General features: G+C 46.3%; 1 protein-coding gene across 1 annotated transcript in view; it reads right to left on the reverse strand.

Annotated features, from left to right (window-relative positions):
* The window catches only part of HECTD4 (HECT domain E3 ubiquitin protein ligase 4), a 2691195-nt gene that overhangs the window by 1404635 nt on the left and 1272136 nt on the right, over positions 1-14424 (reverse strand). Inside the window, exons 47-48 of the mRNA XM_086943079.1 lie at positions 7621-7630; positions 276-379 (exon numbers count right to left, since the gene is read on the reverse strand). Of these exons, the coding sequence (XP_086799205.1) occupies positions 276-379; positions 7621-7630 (114 nt within the window). The remainder of the gene's footprint in view (positions 1-275; positions 380-7620; positions 7631-14424) is intronic.

The following is a 14424-nucleotide window of genomic DNA, read 5'->3' on the forward strand; positions in this document are numbered from 1 at the left end:
AACGTTTTGTGAATCTAGCAAAGTACATACAGAGCGAATATGGAAAGAGTTTATTCTAGTGAAAGGGGGAAAGGCTAAGAAAAAGCGGACGCCAAATCTTGTAGTACAGACATGGCAGGCAATGAGCTTATAAATAACATTGCAACCAAACAATTCTCCAAAATATTAAATACATTTTTAAATATTTGGCATTTTCTTGTTACACAGTGGAACAATCCGGGTGAGCAAATATATAACATTGTAGCAATTTTTATTTTGCTGGTGGACATGATTACCTGTCTTCTGTCAGTCTGCAGTGGAGGAGGGGGTGGGCGAGCACAGTCTCGATACAGCATTCGTAATCTTTCACACTGCACTTCTACTACAAATAGGCGTTCACCTGTAATCAACACATTTGAAAATATTTGAACATGTGATCATTGCACACTAATTATGCATCATTTTTCTAATAATATTTAAGTGATGTTTGATATAATACAGAGTACTGTGTTGAACTGTATCACTACACCGAGGTAGGTAGGAACAAATGCTTGGGAACAGAATGAAACCCTGAAGTTTCTGTTCATCTTACAAATTTAGTGGTGAGGCGAAAAGGGCCATGCATTGCTGGAACAGGGGTTCCACAGAACGGTTGTCAAAGTCCTACTTTATAACCACTAGAATTTAGAACAACCTATAGGGAGGTGACACCTGCCAAACCACCAACCATTCTACATGTAGTAACATTAATGATAACCAGTGCTTTCTGCTGCAGTTTTGTATGTAAGGAAAAGTTGGTAGTTAGATACTTGTAATCCTAGTAATCCATCATGTGTATTGCAGTTTTCACACCTTGACACTATGCTTTGTATTGGAAATAAACAAACAAAACAATACATTCTTAAATTCTAAAATATCTGACCAACAGATCATGCACAAAACAGCACCTATAGTCATCCCACGAAATTAAGTTAGACAATATGTCTTGTTGTGGTGCCTTCGGTTTCTTTCACCTCAAAGAACGAATCATCCGCCTTAGTTTGTGTGAAAATATGCTAATGACTATCAACAGGGACCTTAAACTTTGCAGAGATTAAGATTTTAAAGTTTAAGCATTGTCTTTTATGCGGTTTGACTGCAATCTGGGAAAATGAGGATACGCTGATCAGCCATAGATGCCACACGTTGTTTCTTTCTCTCAGTTTGCTTCTTGCCTTGTGTGCTGCCCAGCTACACTATGACAGTGCCCCATTTACATCATTTCCATCATACTCTTGGTAGACAATACACTTTTGCACCTGTACATGAGTGGCAGAATAGAAAGTAAGTGACTGGGACAATAGATTCTGGATTGCTGTGGTGATGGATTCCTCCTTTCCTCAAGATCTTTTCCTCATTAACCTGTTAATCTCCCTCTATCTTTGATAACTGGTTTTTCAAAATGGTCACAAGACAACAATTGAAATCATCCTTTGTTCAAAATTGGAGGAAGTGTAGTTAAAGTTTTCCTATTGCGGACAAATCAAAGTCTCTCCCTAAGACTTTCAATTATTTTTTCCTCCGACAATTGTGAAGTTTGACTAGGGGAAAACAAACGTGCTTTGTACTTGTTAAGTGCCTCTTTATTTTAATTACAAGGCATATTTGTGCTGAGAGTGGACCACACAGCTAGCATATCCCATGGGATGAGAGGGAGGGGGGGTACCTGTGGGCAATGTTCCAAGCATCATTAGGCCACACAGTTCAGAGCTCTCCAACTAGCCAGCGTGGGCCTTAAGTTTACCAAGTCCCATTAGTGTTGGGTCACTGGGTTCTTTTATGCCACAGCTCTCAGAAGCGGAAGACCCCATGTCTTGATCTTTAGGGAATCAGACATTGGCCCCAGGTCTGGAACCTGCTCCTCTGAGTCGTGGCTCTTACTTCCATGACTTGGAGCATGGTCTGACTGGTTTGCAGCCCTCACAAGCTACAGAGATCTAGGTGAATCACACAGTATTTTTCTCCAGACGACCCTCCTGCACCAAAATGCAAAACAGGGCCCCAGAAGAGGGAGCCAGGTCAGAGGTCTGAGAGATCTCGGACTTGGCTCGCTCTAAAATCACCATCCGAAACCCACTTTTGTTTTGCAACTGAAATATGGTACGAGTTCCTGATCTTCGGTAACGATGTATCTGGTAGAGACGTCTAGCCGCAGATTCCTTAACTTAGAATTATCCTCAGGCATCAGACTGAATCCGTAATTTTTTAGCAGCAGCACCTCTGCTCGCCGGTGGACGCCGCCACACGACCCAGCCTTGACGTTGTCCATGGACATGACGTCAGCGAGGTCATACAAGTCCCTCACTGCGCTCTGACATCAGTTTTCTTCTGAAAAACGTTTCTGCTGCACAACGCGGAGCCACCAACAAAACTGTGAAAGTAGGGGAACAGTGTGCGAAGGAGGAAAATATCCATAAAACAAAGAAATTGAATGGTGCATAACACCATCATTAAGGACAGTATCAGACACTGTCTACTTACAAACCAAGAAGTAAAGGTAGAGCTTCGCTCTGAAAAACAACCCCGCAAAGCCAAGTGTTGACCCCCCCCCTGAGGCTGAGTAACAAGAGAAGAACATCTCGACAGACAAAGGGTAGACTGTTATAACAACGTAGAACTGTGCCGGCCAACAAGGGTGGAGCACAGGAAGAACAACAATCTACTGCGACCCCAATAGTAATAAAAGGCCGAAGCACAGCCCAGCAGATCCCAAAGAAGACGACTGTAGAGGAGACAAGAGCCCTAAGTCGATGGAAGTGGCGGGAGGGAGGGAAAGCAACAGGAGAAGACCCCACACTGGAAGGACCAGAGTGGAGGAATGCAGAGAAAGGGAAGAAGAATTTACCGGTGAAGACAAAGCAAAAAGCACCGCTCTAATGGAAGAGAAGCCACCTGGAGGGAGGCGCTGCATCCGGCAATTCTTAAAAGGGTCGCACCAATTTTAGCACCCTGGATGAAGACCAGTGCCAACTGAAAGGAGGCAAAGTGGAGAAGCCCACCTGACAAGGTCCTCGCAGAATGGAGAGGATGGGTGGGCGTTAAGGAATCTGCGACTAGACAACGTCTCTAACAGATACATCGTTACTGAAGGTAAGTAACTTGTACATCTGATAGAGACATCTAGCCGCAGATTCCTTAACTCAGAATAGATACCACAGCTATACCCCAAGGGGGAGGTGTGTCTGCGACAGAACAATCAGAAAGTGCCCGATAGCACTGAGCCGGCCACAGAGTGATGGACTATGAGGAAAGCTGTGGCGGATTCAACCAGTCAGCAACCCAAGCAGCTCGGAGAGCAAAAGACAACGGGAGGCAAGGTATCACAAGACTGCCAGAATGGCGCGAGACCACACCCGTGTGAGTATGAGATGTAGAAACGGCACTAAGCCATATCCCAGAACGGAAGAGAGAGTTCATAACGAGGAACTACTCCCAGAGTTCATAACGAGGAACTACTCTCAGAGCTCAATGGTGTACTAAGTTGACACCAACGAAAGATAGAGGACAATATGGAGGGACGTAACCAGAGCCTACCAGGCAAGCCCACGCAAGGGAGGCCAGACAGGCAGCATCCAGGAAGCTAAGGGCAAGAGGCAGGTACTGAGCAACATCTCAGAAGTACAGGCGGGAACATAAGACATGCCAAGTGCACACTTAGTCACACAAAGGTGACAGGGGCGGACAGCACCACGCTGAAGCACACAGAGGCGGACCACAATGAGAACATGCACATAGCAGACCTCTACGGAGACAAGGTGGTGTAGCTAAGATGAGAATAGGACTGCCCAACAAGGCAGTTTGAAGGCCAAGGGGAGAACGCACCCACGGAAGACAGACGCAGGGCGCAACACCTGGGACCACCTTCATCAGAGGAACTGTCCCGTAGGCACACCAGACACCGATTAGGGTGACACCCAAAGGAAAAAGACACATCCAAAGAGTGTGGCATCCGCGGCACCGAAGGTGCCTATAGGAACCGTGAAGAAGAACACGCATAGCTGTTGAGAACATCATCAGATCTCCAGACCACCACCTCCGACCCGGAGGGGAAATGCACCCCCACAGAAGAGAGGGACTGTGAAGGACATGAACGGTACAGACAAGACCCCCAAGAAAAGAGCATCCAGGGGCTGAGCACCACCCCAGGGAACGGCACCCTAGGAACCCCCATTGCCGAAGATGCAGGAAAAGGTACCGAAGTGCAATATAAACGTGCTAAGAAAAACACCACCGTGCAGAATGATGGCAAGCTTAAGTACAAGGCCCCCAACTGCTCCTCGAAAAACGGGGATATAGGACCAGACTTTGTAGAAGCGAAGAGAGGTGGAGGTGTGTAAAAAGGGATACTCAACGGTCAATCCCAGAGACCACACAGCTGCGGGCACCATAGGAGGAACCCTCCTAATGCACCAGTGGCAGGAGGCAGCCTCATTTTGAAGCATGTTGAAATACACTGAAAAGAGTTAGTACAAGGAAAAAACCTCTAGAAGAGGAGAATGAGGCACTCAAGCAAGGCAAGACCAGTGGCGTGTAGGAGGCAGCGCCAGAAGGCACAACACTGAAAACCGTCCAACGGTAAGATGATGGCGTCAGTAGACGTAGAGAACCCAAATGGACCGCCACGTCTGCCTGGCGCAGGGCGGAGCTACACAATAGCATTCGGGTACCCCACCTGGAGTATATCATGCTCACAGGAGCTCAAAACTGCTGCTGATCTACTGTTTCTACTTCTGCTGAGCAAGAGAACTCGTTTTACCGTCTGCAGCCTGTGCTGGCTGTCTGAAGCGGACGCTGATTCCTCACTGTGTCGTGGCGCTGCCTCCCCCTGACTCGCTGGTGTGAGCGTGAGCTGCACACGGCACGCTCTGCCTGTCGCTCCCAGCTGGAGTCAGAGGGGTTGAGGCCAGGGTGCAAACAGCGAGAGCACCTAGCCTGGGGGACTGCGAGGACCAGAATCCTTAGCGGTGTTCACCTGGTTCCTCTTCCCCCAGGCGAACCGCCCACGGACACGCCCCCAACGACCTGGTTAAAGATTCGTGACACCCGCTTCGCGGGCGCCACTCACAGGAGCTCAAAACTGCTGCTGATCTACTGTTTCTACTTCTGCTGAGCAAGAGAACTCGTTTTACCGTCTGCAGCCTGTGCTGGCTGTCTGAAGCTGACGCTGATTCCTCACTGTGTCGTGGCGCTGCCTCCCCCTGACTCGCTGGTGTGAGCGTGAGCTGCACTCGGCACGCTCTGCCTGTCGCTCCCAGCTGGAGTCAGAGGGGTTGAGGCCAGGGTGCAAACAGCGAGAGCACCTAGCCTGGGGGACTGCGAGGACCAGAATCCTTAGCGGTGTTCACCTGGTTCCTCTTCCCCCAGGCGAACCGCCCACGGACACGCCCCCAACGACCTGGTTAAAGATTCGTGACACCCGCTTCGCGGGCGCCACTCACAGGAGCTCAAAACTGCTGCTGATCTACTGTTTCTACTTCTGCTGAGCAAGAGAACTCGTTTTACCGTCTGCAGCCTGTGCTGGCTGTCTGAAGCTGACGCTGATTCCTCACTGTGTCGTGGCGCTGCCTCCCCCTGACTCGCTGGTGTGAGCGTGAGCTGCACTCGGCACGCTCTGCCTGTCGCTCCCAGCTGGAGTCAGAGGGGTTGAGGCCAGGGTGTAAACAGCGAGAGCACCTAGCCTGGGGGACTGCGAGGACCAGAATCCTTAGCGGTGTTCACCTGGTTCCTCTTCCCCCAGGCGAACCGCCCACGGACACGCCCCCAACGACCTGTTTAAAGATTCGTGACACCCGCTTCGCGGGCGCCACTCACAGGAGCTCAAAACTGCTGCTGATCTACTGTTTCTACTTCTGCTGAGCAAGAGAACTCGTTTTACCGTCTGCAGCCTGTGCTGGCTGTCTGAAGCTGACGCTGATTCCTCACTGTGTCGTGGCGCTGCCTCCCCCTGACTCGCTGGTGTGAGCGTGAGCTGCACTCGGCACGCTATGCCTGTCGCTCCCAGCTGGAGTCAGAGGGGTTGAGGCCAGGGTGTAAACAGCGAGAGCACCTAGCCTGGGGGACTGCGAGGACCAGAATCCTTAGCGGTGTTCACCTGGTTCCTCTTCCCCCAGGCGAACCGCCCACGGACACGCCCCCAACGAAACGTATATAGATAACATCTCGCATCCCGCGACGCGGGACGCGCGCGGGACCAAGCGCGGGGATAAGCCCGGGCAAAAGGGCGGGCCGTCTGTGGCCGTCCGGGGACGACCGAGGACGGGACGGGCCACCCCACTAACGCTCACTACAAGAGGAAACTATTCAACTAAACTTTTGATTCATACGTGTAAAAAACCCTCATTCCTTTACTGATCAACTGAGATAGTGTGATTAAGACAAGCCACAGCATATTAATAATACTATACATTACATCTATAAAACAGATTTCTGTCCCCAAGTATGAGGGTGCTAAAAAAACTACGCTCACGGACAATCTACATGAGGCGAATGGGGATGGACGCAGCTGTAAGAAAATCTGTAGACAAGTCACTAAAACCAGGACAAATATCAAGCACTCCTGCTATAAGTGAATACTTCTCTACCCTCTCCAAGAAAAAGTTTCTTTCCCCAAACTCTAATGATGATCAAAATAAGTTGGTTGAACCTGATCCGTTACATTTTTCTGACCAGAAATCCAACAAACAAGGTCAAATAACAATAGAGAGTAATTTGGCAAATTACTCTCCTTCGGAAGAATGTCAAAAATCTCGTCTAGTTGTGTCTCAAATAACAACTATAACACCTATAAAAAATCAGGACAACGACTTATTTTTCGACGTATCCGCAAATCATAACTCAAAGACCGAAGAAGAAAATAAAGAAATATTGCTAAGTCAAAGACATCCCCAAACCAGTTCGCCAGAAAAATCACCTAACCTTTTTTCTAATCTGACCAATCTATCAGACCCAAATTTTATAAACCAAAACTCTGGAAATACTGCCTCTCCCATATCAAAAGCACTCTTCTCACTGCAAGAAATTCTGGATTCAGTACTAACACATCTTGGACACATTTTAGCTAACTCAGACGATACTTTAGAAGTACAAATAGGAATACTTAAATTCCTGGTTGAAGAAAAAAAGAAAAAAGATCTAACTAAAGTCTCATCAAAACAAACCGGAGAAGTCGAATCACAACAAACAGATGAATTTCATAAAAATGGAAGTGCCACCCCAAAACAACAGGAAGCAAGCACACAAACGAACGACGTACTAATAATCAACAATAAAACTAATGGATCAAAAAACAAAGAAAAACCTCCTATCACATATTCACTTAAAAAACTGTTCAAAGAAGAACTGGAAATCAAAGCTGAGAACAATACCAAACACTATCCGATTTTTTCGAATAAAGTATCCGATAACAATCGCGATCAGATTATCGGAAAAAATAAAACTGAGCTATCGGGAGTTACTGCTGAACAGGACTTCAACCAAAGAGAACAGTCTGAAAAAAGTAATACTAGGGAAAAAGTAAAGGGGAAGAAGAAGAGAAAACCTATGAGGAGAATACAGAGGAAAAAAGGGAATAGGCTCAAATTCCAAAAATTTAATCCTGTAAACCTGGTGAACACTCCAGTAATTCAAAAAACATCATCAGAAAAACCCTTAAATCCTGAAGCAGATGAATTTTGTCCTCCGATAGAAAATAGACCTACATCGCAAAATAACATGGACATAAAAGAACCATATGACAATAATTTCCAATCATGGGAAATAAATCCATCCAAACACATAACTATTGAAGAGCTATTTCCTTCAGATAAGGAGCCGTTTAATCGCGGTAAAATCATCAATCTATTACAAGAAATTCCATCCTTGAATTCTCTGACCAGCAAAGAAATTGACTTAGTTCTGTTTCCAATAAAAGAAAATAACAAACTAGTACAGGTATCCTTTTATTCACCGGTTTTGCCTGGAATAATAATCAGAGAGAAGGAAATTCTTCACAAAAATGGCTATGATGTAATTTCGGTGGAAGATTTCAAAACCAACAACTCAAATAATGGTATATTAGGACAAACTCACAGAAGAAAAGAAAACAACAGTTCTAATTGGGGAGACCTAGCATCAAGTACTATGAGGAAAGATCTACTCAAAATACAAGTAATTCAAGGAGAGAGGTCAGTCTGGTCTCGGAATCCCACCTTTAGCAACACTGAGAACTCAATAAAATCATGGGCATGGTTATCAGAAACCTTAAACAGCAAAAAAATGGTAAATTCACAACAACGCGAAGTTTAGCAAAGGTCTGACGTTATTGTCCTGGAACCTGGCAGGGAAAACTGATATAAAAATGAAACATGCAATTAAAAATTCCCCTGATATCATCGCCCTCCAGGAAACATGGTTAATCAATACCTTTACTCAAAGAGGATACTATGTATACGAAACATTGGCAAAAAGATCAAGAAGGGGACACGCCAAGGGTGGTCTGGCAATATTATTAAAAGAAGATCACTCTTGGTCACAGGAAATAATTAACACAAACACAGACAATCTACAATGTTTAAAAGTATCCCTTAGAACCCATGCCTCTGCCAAACTAGAAAAAATATTACTTTTCAATATTTACGCACCTCCCAGCAGTAATAATAATGATTTGCTGTTTGACCGCCTAATGGAAATTATCACTCATATAATTGATGATCAATCTCACTTGCCATACCTCATAATGGGGGACTTGAATGCTAAAATTTCTAACTGCGAGATAAAGAAATGGGCTCGTCTCCTCAAAGAGGAATCTCTGGAATCATCACTCCCTGAATTCCCAAAAGGAACTAAATCGGATAAGAGGGGACGCGCACTACTAGCTTTTCTCTCTGGCATTAATGGGATTATATTAAACGGTAACATCAATGGTGATATACCAGCAACATACACACGGCAAGGAAATGGAACTCCTTCAACTATTGATTACTTTATATGCGGGATCGAAGGAAAAGAACAAATGAGTCAACTTTCGATAATATTCACTGCAGAAAGTGATCACGCTCTTTTAAACCTTTCAACCCACTGGATTGCACCGTCCTCTTTTTATAACCAGCCACTATTTCTTACAGAAAAAACGGAAGTAAACACAACTAGGCGTCGCATTTACTGGGGGACAGAAAATCTGGAATATCTGCGGCAACTAATTACTGAAACCAATATATTGACCAACATATATTCAGATGATCCTGTAAAGAACTTTGAACATCTAACGAATAATCTCAAACAAGCTCTGCAAAGTAAGCTAGAATACCACAGACCAGCAAAAAGAAAATGGAAAAACAAGAATAAAAACTGGAATCAACCAGTCGTAAAACAAATCAATAGACTGATACGCGCCCAGTATCTGGAATTCTCGTCAGGAAATCAATAGATTAAAGAATCAAATACGACGAGAAAAAACTAAACAGAAAAAACTGAAGCAGGACTTTAATTGGACTGAAATCCAGCTAGCAGCTAAACATAATAATCAACGTAAATATTGGTCACTGATCGCAACAATGACAGGATCCAAAAAAAAGCTGGAGGCTACACCTGTATCAGAAGAAAACTGGGACATATACCTACGTGAGCTATACAAACAGAATGAATATATTAAAAATGAAGAAGTGGGAGGAGAAAACGTGGAAACTAAAGATATTACGATCAATAAAACGTCGGCAGTGTCAGTCTCTATGAATATCAGGAAGGCAAGGAGTACAGGTGCATCTGGCCCCGATCAGATACCTGTCAAGGTCTACCAAATAGACCATAAAGAGTGGGGAACGGTGCTCTCGCCGCTATTTAACTATGTATTCGACAGTGGTCAAATGCCAAATTCCTGGAAAGGAAGTATCATAATCCCGATTTTTAAAAAAGGAAAAAGAAACACACCGGGAAATTATAGGCAAATTGCCCTCATGGACGCTGCTGGGAAGATTTTTGCAGCAGAAATCCTGGATAGGCTGAAAAATTGGGCTTTCTCATTAGGTCTAATTCCTAAATTTCAGTCCGGATTTCGCCCACACCACTCTGTCACTGACAATGTAGCAATCTTCCAAACTATATTAGATAAGTACGCAACAGGGAAAAAACAAACTATTTACGCAGCGTTCATTGATTACTCGACAGCCTTCGATCGAGTGGATAGACCGACCCTGTGGTCAAAATTGAGAATAATGGGGATCCCGGAGCAGCTATTACATCTGATAGTGAATCTACACAGTGACACCTGGTGCCGCGTCCAAATGGGAAGTGACAAGGGCCTATCGAAGGTAATACGAACATCAAATGGCCTGAAACAAGGGTGCCTCTTGGCTCCAATTTTATTCTCACTGTATTTAAGTGACCTACCTTCCCAACTGCAGCAAGGGATATGTACTCCTCCTAAGATAGCCACTGAATATATCCATTCCCTGCTGTATGCAGACGATATAGTCATGTTTGACCTAACACCTTTCGGACTACAAAATCTTTTAGATATTTTATATAAGTATTCAAGGAAAAATTACCTAATCCCAAATACGAACAAAACAAAAGTGGTTGCCTTTTCAAATCAGAAGAAAAGGGTACGGTACGAATGGAAGCTGGGAGGTGAGAAACTAGAACAAGTAAAGGAGTATACATATCTGGGTAGAATTTTCTCACAAAACATGAGCAACATCAATCAAATCAACCACCTGAAAAGGAAAAGTGATCTGCATGCTGGGGCCTTGTCCCGCTTATATTCGGCCACTGGACATAGACATTTCTCTGCACTGATTCAAGTCTATCGAGCTAAAATCACACCGGTCCTGTCCTATGCATCGGAATATATACCTCTAAATCAATGGTCATATATGGATTTAGCAGAAGGAAGAATATTGAAAAAACTACTGAAGATTTCAACATCTACCCCAGTACAGGCATTGAGACTGGAATGTACCATCACGAGCGCATATGCTACAGCTATAGCGAGCATCATAAGGTGGGCCCATAATCTTCTTCTTTCAAAAGAAGGTACTTTAAGAAGATTGCTAAAAGTAGAGACATTCGAGAGTAGCTCTACTCATACTACCTTTACTAAAAATATGCGAGAGGCTCTACAGCTTGCAAAAGTCAATGTGGAAATTTTGTCTACGTGGTCACCAGCTCAACTCAAACTTTTTCTAAAAAACTTCACTCCCAAATTGAGCTACGAGATTGATCACTCTCATTGTAATAGACTATCGTCATATAAATTTTATGTAGCCTTGCAGGAATACAAACAACGTCAGCCTTACCTAGAGTATACTCTTCAACATGGCGCAAGGCGTGCAATTATGATGTTGCGCCTTGGAACACTTCCTGTACAAACCTTTACTTCCTCTTGGAGGCCCGACAGCTCTGCCCTTTGTACCCTTTGTCAAGGAGGCAACCAAAATTTGGAACACTTGTTTTTTATATGCCCTAATGCAGAAATTGTAAATGCAAGGTCAACATGTCTTAAGCCCATCTACCGGTCCTGCAGGATCACTAGCTCACAAGACTTTTTATCACTATGTAAAAGCCCCCCTAATGAATTCGTTTGTTACAGAATTTTTAAGTTTTTGAAAATCTCATTGAAAATGTATTAATATGGAATGTATAAATGTATATTTTATTTGTGGTCCTCGTAAGAGTACCGTAACAAAAATAAAAACTTTGAACTTTGAACTTTGAGCCCGCAAGAAAAACAGGGGAACACCTCTTAGGGTAAACCACAGTCAGAGGACAGAACACACCAACCTGTGGAACACCGCCACTGTAGGCTTACTGCTAGCCCAAAAATGCATAGTCCAACTGGTGGACGCTAAATGAAAAGGTAACCACCCCAGGATATGACAACCTGAGAACTGCTAAGTACAGACCTATGGGGGAGGGCGAAAGTCCGCAAGGAGACGCTGAACCGCCGAATCGGCGTGGGTATCAAACAAAAGGACCCCATCAAAGGGCAGGTCAACAAGGCATTCCCAGATATTCTCCGGGATGATTATATCCCGCAACCAAGCATGGCATTGTAGTGCAACCGAACCAGCCATAGCTCGGCCTTAGGAATCCGAGGTATCCAGGGCTGAGCGGATAGTAAATTCCGCCAGATCATGGCCATCACGGATAAGATAGAGGAGGTCAACACAAGCGCCCTCAGAGGTGGAAGAAAGAAGAGACTCTGCAGAGTCCCAAAGGGCAGAAGTAGGCCGAGCCAAGAGACACACAGTATTGAGTGAGCGAAGAGCTGCGCTAGTGGAGGCGAAAAAATTACGACCCCACGACTCTAGCCATCTGGACTCCCGGGAAGGAGGAAGCAGCAGCTGAGGCAAGCAAGGAAAATCAGTTTGCAGAACAAGCCCCTGAACATCTGGATGAACAAATAAGAAAACTAGATCGTTTGGAGCAGGGCGGTGGCAGTGCATGATAGAATGAGCCACCGGATTACCCGATGCCTGCCGAGCCCAGAAGTCTATGGAAAGGAGTCAATGATCCGGCGTCGAGGCGGCGCCAGGGTGTCCTTGGCCGGCACCGACTCTACCTCGTCCAGTGCTGACTCGGCCATGTCCAGCGCCGACTCAGCCTCAACCACAACAGGCTCCGGTTCCGAAGAAGGGAACTGTGCCGGAGCCGGGGAGGCAAGCCTACGGCGCCCAACCGGGACTGGCTCAGCCTCCAAAAAGGCAGCAGCCTGTCCGGAAGGCCGAGGTGGGCTCGGAGCCAAGCTGCGAACACCAGCAACCACCTGCAACGCCACAGGGAGCCCCACAGGACTATGTGCTGTGGTAGGGGTGCTATGGTTCGAAGAGGGCAACCCAGCCGGGTCGCGCCCTGATGACGCCATATCTCCATCATCCCGAGAGGCAACAGGCTCAGTCGAGGGCGAACCCACCGGTAAGTCCACCGGAGACCCCGCACGTAGTGGAGGGTCCGAGGACGCCCTAGGGAGGCCCGCAGGGCCGCAGCTTAGGCTGCCCTCTGGGTCTGAGTCGCCCCGCTTCAGGAAAAGGCAGATAGGAGAGGGACGATTCCCGGGGCGCATGGCCCGAGAATTCCGGGAACTAGTGACTCTGACAACAGAAGGAAGGGCGGTCGAGGACCTCAGCGACATGCGCCAGGACTTACCTGGAACGGACGAGCGACGCACAAGGGAACCAAACGGCAACCGACGCCGCAAACGGAATCCACTGCCACCGAGACCTTCCGCCAAAGAGGAGGCGAGGGGCCGTGACGACTACGACTAGGACAAGGGAGCCTAAAGTAGTTTCATCCAGCGCTCCCGCCGGGACTTCGGTTTGAGTTGTTGGCAGGCTTCGCAATCCGTTGAGTCGTGGTGTTCGCCCAGACATTACATGCAGATAAGGTGTGGGTCCGTTGCGGACATTTGCCGCGAACAGGAGGCACACTTTTAAAGCCCGAAGGCATTGCACACTGTTCCAGATGCGAAGCATCAAGGGGGTCTGAAAACAGGCCAGAGGAACCTCTTACTCTGGATCCGCGTTGCACGTGGAAAAGAAGGAAACTGACGTCAGCGCGCTGGGAGGGACTTGACCTCGCTGACGTCACGTCCATGGACGACGTCAGGGCGGGTTCGTGTGGTGCCGTCCAGCGGCAGGCAGAGGTGCTGCTGCAAAAAAATTCCGGATCCAGTCTGATGCCTGGGGATAATTCAAAGTTAAGGAATCTGCAGCTTGATGTCTCTATCAGATAGGTAATTTAACCAGATAATTGTGCTTTTTATTTCCTTCTTTTTAAAATCTTCCCTTTTAGAAGGGAAAAAATAAATAAAGAAATTGGAATGAAAAGGCAGACATCACACAAACTAGGGAATTTATGCTGCCACTTTACGGTGGGCAACAATGCTCCAGACTACCACACCGAACTGCAATGTCAGTGGGGTACAATTTATTTTGACTACCAATTCAAAGAAAAGATCTTCAGCATGATTTCCGTGTCTTTCCCCCTGACTTGATGGATGAGGTAGGCAGCTTGTATATGAATTTAATTAAGATAACCAAAATTAGGTTTGCAAGTGCTTAACGCACAAGTTACTTACCTTCGGTAACGATATATCTGTAAGAAACAGTAGTTAGTATTAGATTCCTTACCTTAGAATATCCCCAGGCGTCAGACTGGATCCGGACAATTTTGCGTAGCAGTACCCCTGCGTGTCGGTAGGCGTCGTCTGCGGCTCCGCGTCCGTCCTCGGCGCCGGGATGACGTTGTCGGAGCACTTAGACGCCGCCCTCGCGCGCTGACGTCAGTTCTTATACATAGCTTTTCCGAACCAGAAACGCAGAGTCATGATAAAAACAAACACTGGTGCCATGAAACTAGGGCCCTGAAAGGGGATGACCTTAACCCTAGATATCGGTTCGCAGAATGGGGAGGATGGGTGGGGCAGTAAGGGAC

This window comes from Lissotriton vulgaris, chromosome 11 (assembly GCF_964263255.1).
Source record: "Lissotriton vulgaris chromosome 11, aLisVul1.2, whole genome shotgun sequence".
In the NCBI taxonomy this organism is placed as follows: Eukaryota; Metazoa; Chordata; class Amphibia; order Caudata; family Salamandridae; genus Lissotriton; species Lissotriton vulgaris.